The 19111-nt window shown below is 36.4% G+C and overlaps 1 protein-coding gene across 1 annotated transcript in view; it reads left to right on the top strand.

Annotated features, from left to right (window-relative positions):
* LOC124280612 (paramyosin-like) overlaps positions 1–19111 on the top strand; it is a 113366-nt gene that overhangs the window by 43101 nt on the left and 51154 nt on the right. The window contains exons 16-17 of the mRNA XM_046716594.1: positions 329–483; positions 5194–5315. Of these exons, the coding sequence (XP_046572550.1) occupies positions 329–483; positions 5194–5315 (277 nt within the window). The remainder of the gene's footprint in view (positions 1–328; positions 484–5193; positions 5316–19111) is intronic.

Below are 19111 nucleotides of genomic sequence, written 5' to 3'. Positions count from 1 at the left end.
TATGATGAAAAAGTGCAAGACAAAAAGGTTAATTTCCGTGTACACTTGCCCTTTAAAACTGGTCTAAAAGCATATTTTTCTTTTCCATAGCGGCTTAAGTAAGACTTTTGACTATATATTACCTTTTTCCCTAATCTTGCTTTATCAGGGATTTTAAGTTTTTATAGCAATAACCCTGATATAGAGCTTTTTCTACCCAGAGTAACAGTAACACCACTGACAGCTTGACAGATTCTCACACCAATGATGCTGTTGAGAATAGGTAACTATTCTATCAGTGTCCATAGCTTAAAACACCCACCCTAATTGGTACCTTTTTTCGGTAAAGGCGAAAATGAGCGCCTAAAACGGCTCCATGATGAGGCAGTGGAGAGCGTGTCCAACTGGGAGATGACCGCGGACAGTACACTGGACAACAGGCTTACTGTGCTGCGGGATGTTCTGCTGGAGGAGAGGGCCCTGAAAAAACAGTATCAGCGAGAGGTGAGTGAAGGCACTGTGTGGGTGCAGTGGCACTGGAGCACAAAGCTCACTGCCCTTTATGTTTTATTACGGTTTACTTATCCACCGACTCAAATTTCTTAAACTGAATAATTTGATAACAGTCTTTTGAAAGAGTTTGAAAATAAACATAGCCAAAAACTTCCTGTTTATCAATAAGTAATTCTTTACATTTTCTTTTTAGTAAAGTGTCTATTTCACCCAATTGACAATATTTCTATGAAGTCTCTTTATGAACCACATTGTTATTTAATTGATATTTAAGATAAACCACTGAATAAAAGCCTGGAATAAAAAAATTGGTAAGAAAAACATACCTATATGTCTGTGAGTCAGCTGTGTACCTAGAGATAAATGGCATAAAGATCATTCCAATCCATTTTCTTTATTCGGTCATTTTCTTATGTGGCACATAATCACTATAGTAACTCCCCATGAGGATTCTGTGGCAGGATAGGTCACCATTTTCCCATACTTTTTGTAAGAGTTGACTTAATGTAGTTACTACTGTGACTTATCTCATCTTGCACTGCCTAAGTAAAGTAAATGCTGCTCTGGCCTGGTCCAATAATCACCATCTGATATTTAATAATGGTCAATCATCAGCTGATTTGTAAAAAAACTACTGACATTTTTTAGATATATTTTTTTGTAATTTCTGTAGTAGCTTTATGAAAATATGTACCAGGTATGAGATGTACCTCCATGTTTAGTTTCAGGTTCTTTGCTGTAAATCCTCTTCAGTTATAAATCCTCACATATCCCTTTTATAATTCCCAACAGTGGCTGTAAGTATAAGAAATATGGATGAGATGTGCCTCCATTAGTCGGACGTATTTTGCATTATTACACACGTGTTCTGAATATCTTTATGAGATAATTTTGGTTATTTGAAACAGGTGTTGTATAACCAGTTGAAAGTTATCCAACGAGTGTTGGATAACCAAACTAGGTTATTTAACGATTGTGATGTCATAATGCCGAACTTTCTGTTGCCACCTTGATATTTTAAATTAACATTGTAACTCTATTCAAGCAGTTTTTGATAAAAAATGTCAACCAAGCAAAACATTAGATCTGTGGATAATTGAAAATCAATTTCGGTGTCCTGGGGATTAGTATTATTTTTTTAAGTGAATATTTTTACTTGTTTATTTTCATCTATAAAGTAGTTGTGACAGAGTTATCTCCCTTTTGTTTTGTTTACATCTGGCATCGTCTGCTTGATTTGTCATCATGGATCACACTGTTTTCCCTTCCTGTGTGTAATAAATAGATCACAAAACTTCGTGGATGTTGAATATGGAAAATATTCCAACGAGATGATATTTTCCATATTCAACGAGTTTTTTAATCTGTATGTATTGATAATTGGTGTAGAAATAATTAAGTTTATTTTGAGTGAAGTGATAATGTTATCATTAAGGATTCATGTTGAATTCGGGTTTTTTCATGATGTATGGTGACAAAATCGCACTAGTCTTCTTTCATGACCTATAGTCTTCTTTCATGACCTATAGTCTTCTTTCATGACCTATAGTCTTCTTTCATGACCTATAGTCTTCTTTCATGACCTATAGTCTTCTTTCATGACCTATGGTCTTCTTTCATGACCTATAGTCTTCTTTCATGACCTATAGTCTTCTTTCATGACCTATGGTCTTCTTTCATGACCTATGGTCTTCTTTCATGACCTATAGTCTTCTTTCATGACCTATAGTCTTCTTTCATGACCTATAGTCTTCTTTCATGACCTATGGTCTTCTTTCATGACCTATAGTCTTCTTTCGTAAGAATGTTAACTACTTTCAACAGATTTCAAAGGGAAGACCAGTCATATTTAAAAATTTTAAGATCCTTTTTTATTGTGTTACTGTAAGGCCTTTAAAGAGTATCAAAGATAGACAAGAGAACTTGGGAATGATTTTGTGAATGTTAACAGAACAAGGTTTTGTAAATATTGATATTTGTTGAAGTGTATGGCTTTAATACTCAAGGCCTAGTATGGTAGGACAGTCAGTTAGCATCAGGGACCAATTTTGTTTTTACCATTGACTGTTCATTAGAACCTGTTTGTGAACTATTTGAATGGAATTTTCTACAGATTTAAGAGTTGAATTGTCAAACAAGAAATATATAATAAAACCATATATAAACTAAATATATCTCCACAATCACTCATGAAAGATTTCAGATGATCTGTCCAAAATTGAAACCATTCATTCAGAAATTGTTATCTTTTTTTAAATGACACTGTATGCCATTATTCTTTGAAACGGATTGAACGATGGAGAAAAAAAAGTTTTGTAATCAGATATTTTTAGTTTTATTTCTTTAACTACATAGTTTGAATCTTGATATGGTATAAAATTTAGATTAATCTCTGAATCATATTGATTTGGTTGAATGGTAAATGGTTTTAATGTAAAAAGATCATCGTGAAAGATTACATTCCACTGTGAGCAGTGACTTTGATTGATCTGCAGCATGTGCCCACACTGTAGGAGGGATGTTTGACAGAATCTGTGCTATCAAAGCAGTATTGATGTTTGATTCATTCATCTTTCAAACATATCAGTCTTCATGAAAAACTTTCTGTCTTCTCCATAACACTGAATCAATAAGGTTTGACCCGAACCAGCACAATCTTATTGAATGCATTCGCTAAAATAACCCAAAGATTTATTTCAAACAATTTTCTGTGCACAGATGATTCCACGAACTAATCATGAAACTGTATCTTGAAACGTGTCTTTTTATACCTTTCAATGTTTTACAATTGAGAAAATTGTTTTGAAAATATTTTAAGAACCCCAAATTAACTGACTGCATCACGGTGCAGTGGATGGAGCCTACACTTGCACAAGTTTCTAAGGTAATGATTCATAGTTTAAATGAAAATTTCTAAACAAGATAAACAACTCACTGGCATACTTGTACTGTCTGCTTATCTAGACTTAGCCTCTTTAAAGGATAGAATTAGTATACATGGGCTTAGCATTCAGTACAGCCTTAGAGCAAGGCTAGATAGAGATATGGGACAGAATAGTGATATCTGAGTTCCATGACATCATCATTCCTAAAGGTGCTAAAAGATGGCACTTGTTGTTTCCCTGCCTGGTAATTTGAATCTAGGGGGATGCACCAGCTCTAAATCAGTAAAACTGGTCTGAGTCAGGTATCCATAATAGACTGTTTAATGGTATCTCGGGATGGTCGGGTAGCCTAGTGGTTAAGCGTTCATTTGTCTCGCCGAAGACCCCCACATGGGTACAATGTGTGACGCCCATTTCTGGTGTACACCGCCATGATATTGCTGGAGTATTGCTAAAAGCAGCATAAAACCTTACTCACTCACTAATGGTATCTCAGTGAGCTACTGCTGTGGAACATACTCTGGTTTTGTTCAAGCAACCTCACACAAATGTGCATACTCGTCACAAAGTAAAACAATCTTGGACATGAGGTTATCCCATTTCACCTCTTCGGTATTTGATGATACAAAAATTTGGCTATAACTAAACTATTTCACTGTCTTAAAATTTACTTCAGAGATAAATGGACATACTAATAGTTTCTGCCCAAAATGTTGTAGTTTTAAATATGTTATCTGTCATTATTGCATTATTGATCACTAGCATTCAGACAGGTTCTTTGGAGGAATCTCATCTCATAGAAACCTTAGTGACTCCATCTGATGAACAGGGCATTTCAGTTACATCTTGAAATTGAAACATGAAGGAGGTTTATTCAGTCTGTTGCAGTGTTACTTAATTCTGCAGATGAAGCTTTCTATTTCTGCATCACCTACATTTATCAGATCAAAATATGTTATGTTTGGGATTACACTTTCTCAGTAAAGTACAGGTCTGGTGGAAGCCATGCTAATTTACACTTGTCATAGGTGTACACAAAGTACATGGTTTAGACTACCATTTGTCTGACTACCATTTTTGTGGAAGCCGCGGAGGCTTAGATCGCTGACTTTGTGTGGTGGCGATTAGGTGCCTGACTCTGAGTGAGGGTTCAAAATCACGGATGGGACACAACGTAACAAAAGTTCTAGAATCTGTACTTTACTAACAAAGTTTAATCCCAAATATAACATGTGTTACATTTAACCACTTTCTAAATGCTGTGTGTGTGATAAGCAATAAAGTTCAATTGAATATAAAAATATTAACTAATGCAAAATTTAATACATGCAACAAAATCAAACTTTGCACAGTCACATGAAATCGACGGACCAACTCTGATGATTTGTCTCATAATTTTGGACACCCGAATAAAAAAGTTGTTTAACAAACCACTTGCTGGTCCTCCCTTGTAAGAAATAGCAAAAAGTGACAACAAAATAATGATCTTTTGTTAAACAGTGGGTTCAAGGACTGGACATCAGCATTGCTAAAGGAAACAAGTGTGACAAAGTTAATGACATTTCAGGAACAATTTATTGACTTCCTCTTCAGCATGCCTTTTGTCAACTGTTTCCTTGCAGAACAAACACAAAATGGCTAAAGTTGTTTTTGAAGTAATGAATGTGGAATTTATAGTCAAAACATGTCCTTTGTTATGAGACAATTATGTTTTATGTTCATTGAAGAGCATTAGTATTCTCCAAAGTGTGTGAGGGACAACTGCTCTGCCTGTGCCTGCTTCTGCCAAGACAGTCTTTCTTCTCTGCCTGATTAGGTTCAGTCCCTGAGGAGTGTGGTAAATGAGACTCGGAGACAATTAAAAGATAAAGAAGAGCTGACACAGCAACTTCAGCAGCAAGAAGTGGACCTAGTGGCACAAATGACCCTGCTGAAAAAGTAAGTCACTTGTTGTTGTTTTTCATTTTATAATGCATTCCTTGTATGGTTTCTATTCCTGGTGTGTTATTGGATTGTGACAGTCATTTTAAACTGAGTGAAAAAATAAAATGTGAGGAATGATGATTCCTATTTTTGAAAAGTTTGTCATTACTTGTTGGTTGTGAAGGAAAACTGGAAAGGTGATTGGATGGTAGTAATAACTGTATGGATATACAATAATATGCCCCTAATGCTAAAATCAGTACTACTAACAGCCTTGATCAGGTAGCAGAGTTTTATCTCGACTCACAAACATGGGGGTCCCAGGAACCCCCAATTATTAGCTTTAGGGATCCTTGCAGGCACTATCAGGATCCTGCAAAGTTACTGGTCACACATTTGCACGTCACCTAAAACCCTCACAGCACCAAAAACCGGATAGTAAACCATTGAAATATACGTAAATACAGTAGGAAATACATGCCATGACCGGGTTTACGTATGTTTTCAGATATTTCTAACCGGGCATATATTTCATATGAATCTATACCTTTGAAACATATGCTCATCGTACATTTTCGTATGCACAAGCACCTCGTTCATGTATGCCCTGACTGGATTGTCGGGGATTTCCAAATATGAATTGCAAAACAGATACCCCGGTAAATACATGATCATACAATATTTCCAATGCATTCCTTTGAATTTCAGTGGGTGCTGAAATTTCGATTTCGTTCTAAGTTTACTCGGGTTGGAAACATGTGAATTTACTTAGGTGGGGAAACACAAGTAAATTTTCAAATTTGCAAATGTTTACACACCTTAGATATTTATGTATCATATCGGTTTCAGGGGTATGTATATGAACAGTTCATACACCATCATGTTACCTGTATTCAAGCAAGATGATCATATGTTTCCATCATGTGAATTACTTGGCTCATGTAATTTCGCTTTCACACATTTTAGTACGTTTGAAATCAACGTTCACATGACCTAAATATTCTTATCACCAAAGAGCCTGACAAAGACAGCGGTATTACGCAAGCTAACACGCCTTATTAAGCTGCACTCGCTCTTGCTACCAGTATCAGTTACGCCTTGTCTGTGGTGTTGGCAAATCTTGTGAGGTGCATGTTTCGAGGGATTGAAAGGTTCAGTGGTGAACAAAGGGCGATGCGTTGCCCCTTGTCCCAGCAAGTGTCCCTAGCTGCCCAAAAGAATAGCACTTTGTCTCTCTTGGAGCACAGTCAAATATGCTACACCTAACCAACTTCGTAATTTCTTAAGTCTGTTCAGCTCGCACATCACTACTGTACAATAATTGTGGCAGTACATAATTGGAATATTATTGCACTAGCTGTAATAAACGCCATACATAAACTTTAAAGTTTGTTTCACTAGCAAAAGTATACAATAAGAAACAATGCCATATCAAATTATATATTCTGTGAGACATGAAATGAAAAATTGTTTTTATCGAATTTAGCGATTATGACCGGATAGCACAGTACGGTCGTTCTCTGAGTATATCACAGACATGTTGGATCTCCGTGCCTTTTGTGAAATTCGGTCTATATTGTCCTGTTTAAATTGACGATCCATAACTCAGATTAGCGAGTAAATATCACGAATTAATTGTGATGTCGCATTGCTGTAAATTTCCTGTCGAAGAAGTCATTCTCACAAGATGTATATTCCCTTGTTTGGAGAAGATCTATGGCTATTACGCCCCAGTGTTGCTAAACATCTTATAGGCCTTTAGTCTGACACAGACGCTGGGTGAGTGAGTGAGTTGAGTTTTACGCCCGCGACTCAGCAATATTCCAGCTATATGGCGGCGGTCTGTAAATAATCGAGTCTGGACCAGACAGTCCAGTGATCAACATCATGAGCATCGATCTGCGCATTTGGGAACCGATGACATATGTCAACCAAGTCAGCGAGCCTGACCACCAGATCCCGTTAATTAAGCCTTTACGACAAGCATGCATTGATGCTTTTATAGCAAGCATGGGTTGCTGAAGGGCTATTCTACCAAGGACCTTCACGGGTCCACAGATGCGGACATCGCATGTTCAGGTTCTGATCTGACAGATGCTGAAAATATCATTCGACATGAATACAATATCTCAGTGTTTTCCTAAAGTAAGTGGAGATCTTTCTACAATATTGGAAATAACTGTATCGTTGTCCTTCTGATATTCCCCGAGCAAAGCTCTGTACCCATTTAGGGTACAATGTGTAAGTTACAGAATTGTAGGGAATAGTCTTAAGACTTTTCTACTTTGCCAATGTGAATCATAATTAGCACACACACACCTAGTGTATGTTGTCTGTCCTCATTACACTTCCTCAGCACAGTGATTCTGTTGAATGCTACGACAAATGAATAAAAAACAAAATGCAAATATTAAAATTAAAACAGATTAAAGTTATAGGAACAATATCAGGCCATTACCTTTGTTTGAGGAATGTATCCATCAATATCCACAAAACCTGTTCCCAAATGATGTGTCTTTTAACAGTTTAATATCTGAAAAACAGTGATAAATCTTTTCAGGTATTGGTGTATAGTCTCATTGGTCACCCAAGATAGCACACCTGGCAACTAATTGCATAATGTCATGCTTTCATTAAAACAGTAATTTAGTTAGCCAATAATGGGCAATCAATCAATGTAATTGCTTAATCCTTTGAAAGAAGGGCGTTGTTTTTCACGCCTTGACACCGATACGGCAGAGTGTATTCAGTATAGATTAGTAAATCTACATACATAAACACTACCTTTTGACAAATCACTGTAGCAAGATAAAAGTAATTAATCAATCAATGTTATCGGTTAATCCTTTGATCGATGTTTATAATGTTGAATATTTACTCCAGACACAAGAAATGCCAAATGGGAACCTTTGTCGGGTAATCTAAGTGTGTTACCACTAATTATACCTGTTATAAATTCATGTAACTGACCATCAAGTGAATGATGACAAATAACATGTGTAGGTTTATACCACCCTAACACGGGTTACAACAAAGGGAGTATTAATTGCATGTGAAAACTTATGGGCCGAGATGTTTTGAGAATACAAACAGATTTTTTGCTACATGACATGATTTAATAGAGTCACAGAAATTCAATTTGGATCAGTCATTATAAAATAGGGCTGCTAATCAATTGTGACAGAAGCGTCTATGAAAACAAGTTGTAACTTCGGCTAGGCAAAGCAGGAGACAAAATTAAATGACAGTAGATTGTGAGAACATATAGCTCTCATTTTCCACAACAATTGTCTTTCAGGTTTATACAAGCTGTAAACAAGATAATTTACCCCTAAACAGAGTCGCGGCTCTGATTGGTTGAAATTTCGTTCGCGGGAGAGAATTGTGCACTGTTGTCAAAAGGTCGATTTAAGTCCAAGGTCGAAATGAGTAGTTTTAATGACTTTTATTTATAGCGATGCCAGTTAGTGATTTATGTTTTATGTGATTTAATGAAATGTCTGTTTCACAATTCTAAATATAACATCTAAAAACACAGTTATATAATCTGGCTTTCCTTTGGCATGCTGCTAATAGTGAATTACTGTTCAAACACTCTACCTCACTCACTCCTCAATTCCTTACGACTTCTACAAATAAATGGTAGAATTAGATATAGGCATGCCCATGCTCAGAGTCATTTACGGTAAAAAGTACTTCTACTACATCCCAGTGTCCTCACATTGCCATGTCAACTCGATAGTCTTTGGAAAGGTCAACCCTATGAAATGGACATGATACTACTTGTTTCTTTGAACATGCATAATATCAGCCATTTTTTAACTATCTGTCACGGCTATCTGTCTCAATTAGAACACTTGTCATGTGATATTGACAGGGGAGGACTTTGTACATTATACTAAGCTCCACTCCTTAGCAGATGTTGCTTGTTTGTCATCAATAGTGGTGAATTAACAAGAAATTTTGGCATTTATTTGCTTTGAATATTTTGTAGATATGATTACTGAAAGTTTCAACTCACATTTCAAATATAATATATAATATATTTCTGATTCAAGCAACCATATCTTTAAAAGAAAAGATGTATCATTGAAAGATAAAGATCCTGTGTTTGCTGGTCCCAATCAGGAAGTCAGATATTGATGCAGTATTGTAGCTTACATGATGCGGTTTTTGGAATACTTATTTTTGTCTGAAAACATTAGGAAAGTGACTTGCAGACACCAAAGAACCTCAAATTGGGGCTTTTGACTCACAGACATAATGATTGCTGTGTTAGATTCACTGAAAGAGGATGTCATTTTCATGTTGTTTTTGAAAATCCACTTGCCAAAGTACAAGGGAATAAGACAAAACCATCCACCCCTACCGAAAATTCTCATTGCCTGAATGTTTTCATTTAATTAAGTGAAACAACATTGAGGATATGATGGGTAGCCTTGCCTATTTTTTCCTGGCTAGTTAAGGGTAGAACTCTTGCAGACATTTTGTGCTGTGTGTCTTGATTGTCAGAATTCTTGTTGTGATTTCAGTGTACAGTAAAACATTAGATGTCTCCTTGATATTCATCTCAGTAAACTATCTCCTACAAGATACATATTGCATGAAATGAGTTTTGGGTGACACCAAATTCCAAGACATGATTTACCTTTTCTGTTTCACGAAGTATTTCTACATACACAGAGATTGCACTCATCACAGGTTATTGTCTCATAACTATATGTCAGTGCAAAAGAGTACCATGTCTTGACTGTCCTTAGAAAAAGATTCCATTTGGTGAAATGTGCAAAAAGAGCTGTGAAAATCATGTGAATGAGCCACAGAAAATCAGTGATGACACTAGGTGTTTGCTAAAATGGTAAGCATGTCTTGCCCTACCAATAACATCACCATTCACGCTGTTCAAGTGATTGATGAACATCCAGGTGTTTATTTTGAATTATTGCTACTGTGTAGAAGATAAACAATCTGCAGAAAAACATTTTGAAAATACAATTGTTTTACAGCACAGTGCGGGGCAATATCAATTACTTTCGTTGTTGACTCACGATTGACAAATACTACTGAGTTTATGATGAAACCCAGGGACTTCAGTCCACCAAAGACAGTCCTTGTATAAGTAAATATTCAACATTAGGGCAAAAGATTAAGACAAAAATAGCAATCAGCTGTTCACATAGTAAATTTCTACTAGTCAACAAGCACTGGGCAATGGAATTTATTAACTTCTGAAGGTTCAGATTATATTCTTCACAGGATAATTTCATTGGTCAACACCAGACACATTGTGGCTATGTGTTCTCAAAGATGCTGAAAAGTATCCATCTGCTTGCATTATTTAGCAGTTTATGAAATAAGCCAAAAATCCAGCCAGACATCAGGGCTGGTAACTTCAAAATGTTACCAGACCAAATGGATTTAACCAGACCAAATATGGTGAATTTACTCAGATGTATGGAACATCTAAAAACAATTACCAGACCATTGGGCTGGCTAGCTGTAAATTTAGACCATCGCGACAGAAATCTAGACTGTCTCAGGCGGTCAGACGGGCCTTATTTCAAACACTGTATTTAGAGTTGTTTACTCTTGAATTGCTTGTCAGATACTTAGAAATGTAGATGAAGCATTTATCATGAAGTAATTAGCAGCGCTAATGTTTGACAGTGCATTTCTCAAGCTCAAATGAAAAACATCAATATTTCTTAACCTCAGTTACTAAAGCATGAACTTTTCTGAACATCAATATTTGAAGCATTAATACTGCTCATTATCTGTGCAAAAACTATAAGTCCATATTTCATAACAGGCAGCTAGTTAACCATGGACACAATGTAATAACAATTATTTTTTCCTTTCCTAATACATGGCTTTTGTTAATGTTTGCTTTGAGGAAATAATGAGCAGCATATGATAGCATACTCTGTTACACACTGTGCCAACAGAAAGCTAGATATGTGAGGAGTAGAACCTTTCAAACTGGATCCTGCTTTTCAAACATGATTTGAAAAGCAACAGTAACACAATTGCCAGAAAAGATCTGTGCAGTTGCTTAAAATTTTAATGATATTTCCATGTAGTTGGCAGGAATTGGCATTTAAAAATTACCTTCAGCAATTATATAAAGCCACCATACATTTCACGTCTGCCATGTAAAGTGTTGAAAGGACATGTCCTTGTCTAGCTGCTGCTGGGTTAGCTGCCTCAGCTAAATCAACTTGATTGTTATTTCTGTTTGAAAGTAGCTATCATGAAGCCATTATGTTTTATTCATGCTTGATGTTTATGTACATTGTCTTTGGATTGCAGAGGTGCAGTTGATCACAAAGACATATGGAAAGTACAGAAAGCCATCTGGTCTTACAGTTATTTTCCCGAATTGTTTTTAATGTTCGTTCTTGGGGAATGCTATTGTCAGTATCTTTTATATGAATATTTAATTTTGGGTTAAATAATCTTTGGTAAAATATATTCCTTTCGACCCAGCTTTTGTCCAGTTGCTCAAGTCACTTTGGGAAAATCAACCTGAAAAGCAGTGAGAATTAACTGATGATTGAATAGTAAACTTTAGCAACAAGTGAATAATGTTTAAGGTGGTGCTGTAGCAAGCATTGACTGCTTTGAATGATCTATTCAGATAAGTGAAAATAGAATGATGGAGTGAGAGATGCAACTCATCGTTTGATTTTCAGTTTATGGATTGCTTCATTATAATACCAAAGACAAACACCCATGAATAATGAACATAGTAAATTATCTTGTATTTGCCCACCCATTCTGTATTTTAAATTCTCATCTCTTATTCATAATATCAAAATCGTGTGTCCCTGTTCGGAGGTTATATATTTTCGCATCTTTGGTAACAAAAGGAACACCAACAGTGAACCATTGTACCCAGTTCAAGTTTGAACCATAGAGCTACCCAACAACCTCAGTCACCTCAAGAAACACTGGAGTTGTAGGCAAGATATGTGTGCACAATTGAACACTGATTGTCTTGTACATTACTGGAGTGAGTGAGTATGGTTTTACGCCGCTTCTGGCAATATTCCAGCAATATCATGGTGGGAGGACACCAGAAGTGGGCTTCCCACATTGTACCCATGTGGGCAATCTAACCCTTGTTTTCAGTATGACGACTGGATGCTTTAACCGTTAGGCTACATTGCCTCCCCTGTACATTACTGGAGGGTATATGTTGGGTATATGTACAGTATAGTTGGATTCTGTTTTTGTATGTTATTTACACCAAATGGCTGTTATATTTATGGCCAGAATGAAACTTAATGACACCTTGGGACTCTGAAGAAGAGCAATATGATGACCCATGCATAGTGACTCTGTCTGTGTTTTTCTGGCCCTATTATGAAGGCAGTCAGACTTATGCTAACAGAAAAGCTGGTTGGATGAGCTGTAATCAATTGTCAACATTGGCAACCTTACAATATGCATGGAACAGTCCATAGCTCCAGGCTGACCACAGGCTTCCTCTCCCAGGACAGACATTGTAATGGAAACCAATGGGGTTTCTGGTGTCACCTTTCTTAACAGTCACTATACTTTACAGATTCTGTGCTGAGACAGAACAAGATCAAATATATTGCCCAAATTATGCATCTTTTATTCCAACACAGATCAAAATACATTGAAGGGTATTTTGAATAATTTGGTTGACTGGATGATGACATAATCAGTTATCAATATCAAGTAATATGACTCTTTTGAACAGTTTGGTCAAAGAATTTATATTTTATTTTAAAACTTATCTGTCACATCATTTGTGTACTAGTCCAACATTTTATGAATAAATCATCATAATCTCCCATTTCTTGAATAGGTTCTTCTTTAGAATTCATTATTGCAAATGTGAACGATAGTCTTGAAAGAGAGACTAGTGCAGTGTACAAACTGGCTCAAATATGCCTGCTGTTTGCATTGAGGTGAAAAATGGACCATGCCATGTGTAACAGTTTCCGTCAAATTTAACTTTCCACAGGGAGATGAAAGTAGCATGTGTAGAGAGCAACAACCGCTGACCTAGATGTGATCAATACTCGGAAATTGAAATCACCGAGACTTCAGAATCAGTTGCACAAATCAATAACTCGCAGGGAAGGGTTCTACCTCTCCACAACTTTTTAGATATGGCACAGTTTTCAAATGAAGGGAAGCAATAGTTTTCTGTTATTTAGCCAGACATGCATAACAGGAACCTTGCATTGGTTTCCTAATAGACTATGGGAACACCCATAGCATTGAGTCCAGCCAATTTATTGATCAATCAATGCCATTATTACACGAGGGGCATCCCGAGAGCCCACACAGATATAGACAGCTTGACAACATTCAAAGATGTTGATACCACCACCATCCTAGTGCTGCTTCAGCCAACCTTCTTTCCTTGTATTGCAAGATGTAGCCATGGGAACCTGTGCATCCAAAAGGGCTTTACATACCTCCAAGCATAGTGCATGGTGAGTTCTTATTATGGATTATCTACTCAAACACAGGGCTGAAACAGGTTTCATAATTTTCATCCCCTGTTGTTACTTTAGGTAGTGTTTCCACTGCAGAAGGATTTCAAACTAGGTCAAAATCCTTTATCGATTTTCTCCGATGCCTCAATATTTTTGGGTCTTCTTAAGTAAGATGGTTATCAAAATCTTTTTGGGAATTCTGATGATGGTTTTCAGATAGGTCTTTAACTTTAAAATCAATATTTTGTGCACCTTTTGGTTAAACAAGCTGTAGTTCCAATTCAGTAGCCTTGGTTTTTATTACCTGTTCTCTCATCTTATTTCCTTCGTAAACAAAACACATGTATTTGGGTTGTGTTGGTAGCGGGAGTAGGCACCAATGATGAGCAGACTCAGACTGCTCACATCTTCTCTAAATACCAATTGGTTTGATCCATGTGCACTCAATGACGGACATGACATATTACATTCATTCTTATTAAATAAAATATTTTGATGGTGGTATCATCTTGAATAGGCACCATTGTATATGAAGATTTACTTGGCTGACATCTTTCCAGAACAGCATCTGGTTAGGTCTGGCTAGGTTAATACTTATCTTGCTATTAAAGGTATAATATTATTTACTTGCTAAATGGAAATGCTTTGTGGAAAAGCATATATGTAGGCCTAGATAGCTCACTCGTCTCTATGGCAACATGTTTTAGTTGGATTTGTGTAAAGCCATGTGGGACAAACTATACTGAGCAAGTTCTTCTGTGGTTGTAATGTGTTTGTTCAGCAGCTTAGCACACAGTCTTTACTTACACATAACCTCATCCTAACTATTACATATTGCCTTCAAGAAGCAGCTAATGACACCTTTCATTCTCTGGCCATTTACCATGTAACAATTATTTTGCTTAACCACATTTACCAATGCTGTCAACATAACATGTAGGTTAACTCAAAAACAGTCCATATTGCCCACTCAGGATGCATCCTAAAATTCTCAGTCATGTTACCTGTGTTCGGTACCCCATGTTTGCTGCATGTTTGCATGCATTCAACAGAAAAGGTTCGCATCATTCAACATCATGTCAACCGTTCTTGTGTCTGGTCATGACATGAGATTCACAGCTCATGTTGCTGTAATATGGCTCAAATATGCCACATACAACATTTTCACCCATTTGGCTGATCAGGTATAAAACTAATACATAAATGTTTAACTTGATATCTCATTCCAATTTATGACAAGACTGTTGACATCATCGTTAATGCAACTTTGTTTGCTAGTTGCTGTTCATCATCATGTATAAAATTTGAGTGAAAACATTTCAAATTACAAGATATTTGCTGCAAAGATTTAAAGATATAAGTTGCAGTGGATTTAGTTGTGTTTTTGTTTTTTTCAGAACTATTTGCATTTGTGATTCAAGATAAATCAAGCACATCAGATGTATCAAGCGTCTTTCAAATGTTGTCTTGTTTGAATAGTTCTTCTGTGAATGTTTCAAATATGCATCTTGTGAGACCACACATTTTTACCATCACATCTGTCAAGCAGTCACCTGGCATTTACATCATGTATTCTGAGGATGCTTTTAGAGAAGGAAACTTGATTATTGAGATTGTGTTCAATATCATTACAGTTAGGAAAGGTTACAGGGCCAGAGGAGCACCAGTAATGCTCTGCCATCAATACTATTCCCGCCTTATTTGGCAACAAGACACATTGGGGAGGAAGGCAAACTGCTGCCATCTATAAGCTGGCCAAACCATAGGCACATTCATATATGTCTGCTACCAGACTATTAATGGGTTATAGTCCATCTTAACTGAAATGCTGCCGCTTTTATGGATGGTATGGCACAGCTTTTAATGATGATTTAACATCTCTTTGACCATTCTGTTGGTGCTGTATTCACTGTGGTAATGAAAACCATGATTATTTCATCATTGGGGCTATCGGGGAGACATTATCTATTACAGTAGTTAAAAAACAAGATTGCAGTAGCATTGTGCCTGTTTGATAAATGCTTCCTCTCCATGCAAATTTGAAAACATTATTTCCAGAGCCTTTTTCCTGTATTTTTAAGAGTTAGGGTGTTGTGAATATATTCTAAAACAATGTCTGTTTAAACTGATTAGATTCTGACAAAAGAATAATGTTATGGAATGTGCAAAGTTATAATTATCAGTATTATTGAATGTATTTGCTCAGTTAGGTCAATCAATAACCAATGTCTACCAGTGTGGTGTTCATTCCTGATAACACAACTGCAATTGTACTTTATCTGCTGCCAGTGTTGGTGAAAATGATGTACGTTCTCTTTATATTTATATTTCGGGGTGGTGGGGTAGCCAAGTGGTTAAAGCGTTCACTCGTCACGCCGAAGACCTGGTTCGATTCCCCACATGGGCACAATGTGTGAAGCTCATTTCTGATGTCCCCTACCGTGATATTGCTGAAATGTTGCTAAAAGTGGACTAAAACTAAACTCACTCACTCACTCACTATTTCTATTTCATATTTCTTTGAAACATATGGTTGTAACCAGAAGAACTCTACTTTTCCATACAAATTTATTCATCTTTTGTCAACATTTCAAAGTACAGTTGTATATTTTAACTGACAGTTAAGATGTATTAACAGTGATAGAAACTACAGTTTTTCGTCCACTAGTCCTTTTGGTAACATATACCAAAACCCTTAAAAGTGGCAACTTATGGTAGTTTCTTTGATATCATAACTATCTGTCAGTTTGGCTATGACTAAAAAACAAGTACCAATTGTTGTAATTTAAGTAATTTCTTGCAGATTTCAGTATTCATAATGCTTTTGAATTGTTACAACTCTGCATTATACAACAATATTAATGAACCGTTATTGATGCATGCATGAGCTGTAACAGACTGAGTATTCACCATTGTGTTTCACATCAAATTCTTAAGATTGATTGTACTTTAGTATGAATCTTCACTGCTAAATTCATCAACAGGATACAAAAATGGAAATAGATATGATTAAAAATTATGGGAATTTTAAACATGTGTTATGATACTGTATGTAGCATCATCATATTTTCAGCTGTAAACCTAGCAGTAAACATTCACTGTATTTCCATATATCATATTTCTTGCTATTATACAGATTTGAGATATTTGTGTTATTTGCAAAGCTATTTCTATCAATAAGTAAAACCTCTTGATAACAAGATATTTGGTATATTATATGGTCAGTGAGTGAGTTTAGTTTTACGCCGCACTCAGCAATATTCTTGCTATATGGCAGCGGTCTATAAATATTCGAGTCTCGACCAGACAATCCAGTATCAACAGCATGAGCATCGATCTGCGCATTTGGGAATTGATAACATGTGTCAACCAAGTCAGAGAGCCTGACCACCCGATCCTAATATATTATATAGAGTTTATCATCTGTGACAGTGTCTGACAGATGTGGGGTTGTGCGGTAGTCGAGTGGTTAAAGCATTCACCTACTTGGTTTGATTCCCCACATGGGTACAATGTGGGAAGCCAGTTTCTGATGGCCCCTGCTGTGATATTGCTGGAATATTGCTAAAACCGGCGTAGAATCATACTCACTCACTCCTGACAGATGTTATTAAGTTCATTTAAGAATTCATGTATATCTTACCCAAAGGTAAGAATAGGTCCTCAACATCCCATTGTTTGTCTTTAACTTTAAGTGAGACTCCTTTTGGTTTGGTGTCAGACTTGGTGACTTAGTTGATAGTGTGTCATAATAGCCTGAAACTGTGGACTCGTAATATCAACCACTGGTTTGTCTGACCCAGACTTGATTTTTTCACAAGCCTCTGTGATGTACCAGGTACAATGTTTCTGATTGGCTCATTTTCTAGGAACTTCACTGATTGTCCACAGAATAAGTCCAGAGGCAGTTTTCAAATTTGGTAGAAATAGAAGATAAAATCTTGTAAAGGTCCTGGTGCAACTGTTCCAGTATTTTCACTGGATCGGGTGGTCAGACTCGCTGACTTGGTTGACACTTGTCATTGTATCACAATTGTGTAGATTGATGCTCATACTGTTGATCACTGGATTGTCTGGTCCAGACTCGATTATTTACAGACCGCCAACATATAGCTGGAATATTGCTGAGTGCGTCGTAAAACTAAACTCATTCACTGGGGACTGTTGTTCACTACTGTGTAAAACAGCAAGCAATGCATGCATTTTTCTCACACTCATTAATCATGATGTACGCACACACTCAAGCAAGACATGCAGCAATCAGCATAAGTGCCCATTTGGTGTTTTCACGTTACTTTTCAACTTGTTTTGGGCATGCGCAGAGCATGTAAAAAATATACACTGGCCTAGTTCCGGTTTGGTCGTATGTTTACCGATAGTGTAAATACACTCTAAATAAAAGCTGTTATGAAAATTATTTACGTTTTGACAACTGTTCATAACTGGGTACATACTTCCATTTGCCTATGCTTTTCAATAATTGATGTCCATTTTGGTTGCAATTGCATCAGAGATGTGTTTTTTGAGTTGTGAGAAGGAGTGTGTTTACACTCTCTGTAAAGCATATAACCAAACCGGAACTTGGCCAGTGTATTTTTTTTACAGCTCTCATGATAATATCAGCTGCTTGCGAGTCAAAAATTAATGTGAAACCAACGAATTGTTATGTCACAAATATCCTTTCCACATGAAAATTTACATAACAAGTGTAAAATTATCTCTTTGTCATATCATATATACCATTTAATATTTGTCTTTATGGTATTACAGTCAGTATGATTCAAAGCATAAGTTGTCAAATTAAATGTACACATTGATAAAGAACATACAAAGTAAATTGTGGTTGTAATGAACTTAAAGGGACCACCAAGTTTAGTCCCCTATAGGTGTTATGTGCATATCAACAAAAATATACAGCAAGGACCATGACCAGAAAATAGTTCATAATGTCCAACAGTTCATTAGCAATGTAGTTTAAACTATCTATACATATAAAATTGAATTAATAAATATATTTCAGTATGTTATTTCTTACATCTGTTAAGCTGCATATGAAGTGTGACTCTCCAAAACATGTTTGTACCATCCAGTATGTATCACCATGCTGTGTTGACGCTGTTGCTGTAAACATGTTGACACCGTGGTGCGGTGCCATTATTCAAATGGAAGTTACCAGGCTTGCCTAAAATGGCCAAGAAGCCATTAACTCATTACTTGAGTATGCAGGAACAGTTTAGTAGATTATCTCTCCTCCACACTCTCACAAGAACACTCTCGAGACAAACCTTGTATTCATCAACACAGCCAATTAATTTTCTATAGCTGATATTTGCA

The sequence above is a fragment of the Haliotis rubra genome, unplaced genomic scaffold (genome assembly GCF_003918875.1).
Source record: "Haliotis rubra isolate DU_JTF1 unplaced genomic scaffold, ASM391887v1 Scf27, whole genome shotgun sequence".
Taxonomy (NCBI): Eukaryota; Metazoa; Mollusca; class Gastropoda; order Lepetellida; family Haliotidae; genus Haliotis; species Haliotis rubra.
Note: the sequence above shows the minus strand (reverse complement) of the source record. Positions and strands in the feature narration are given on the sequence as shown.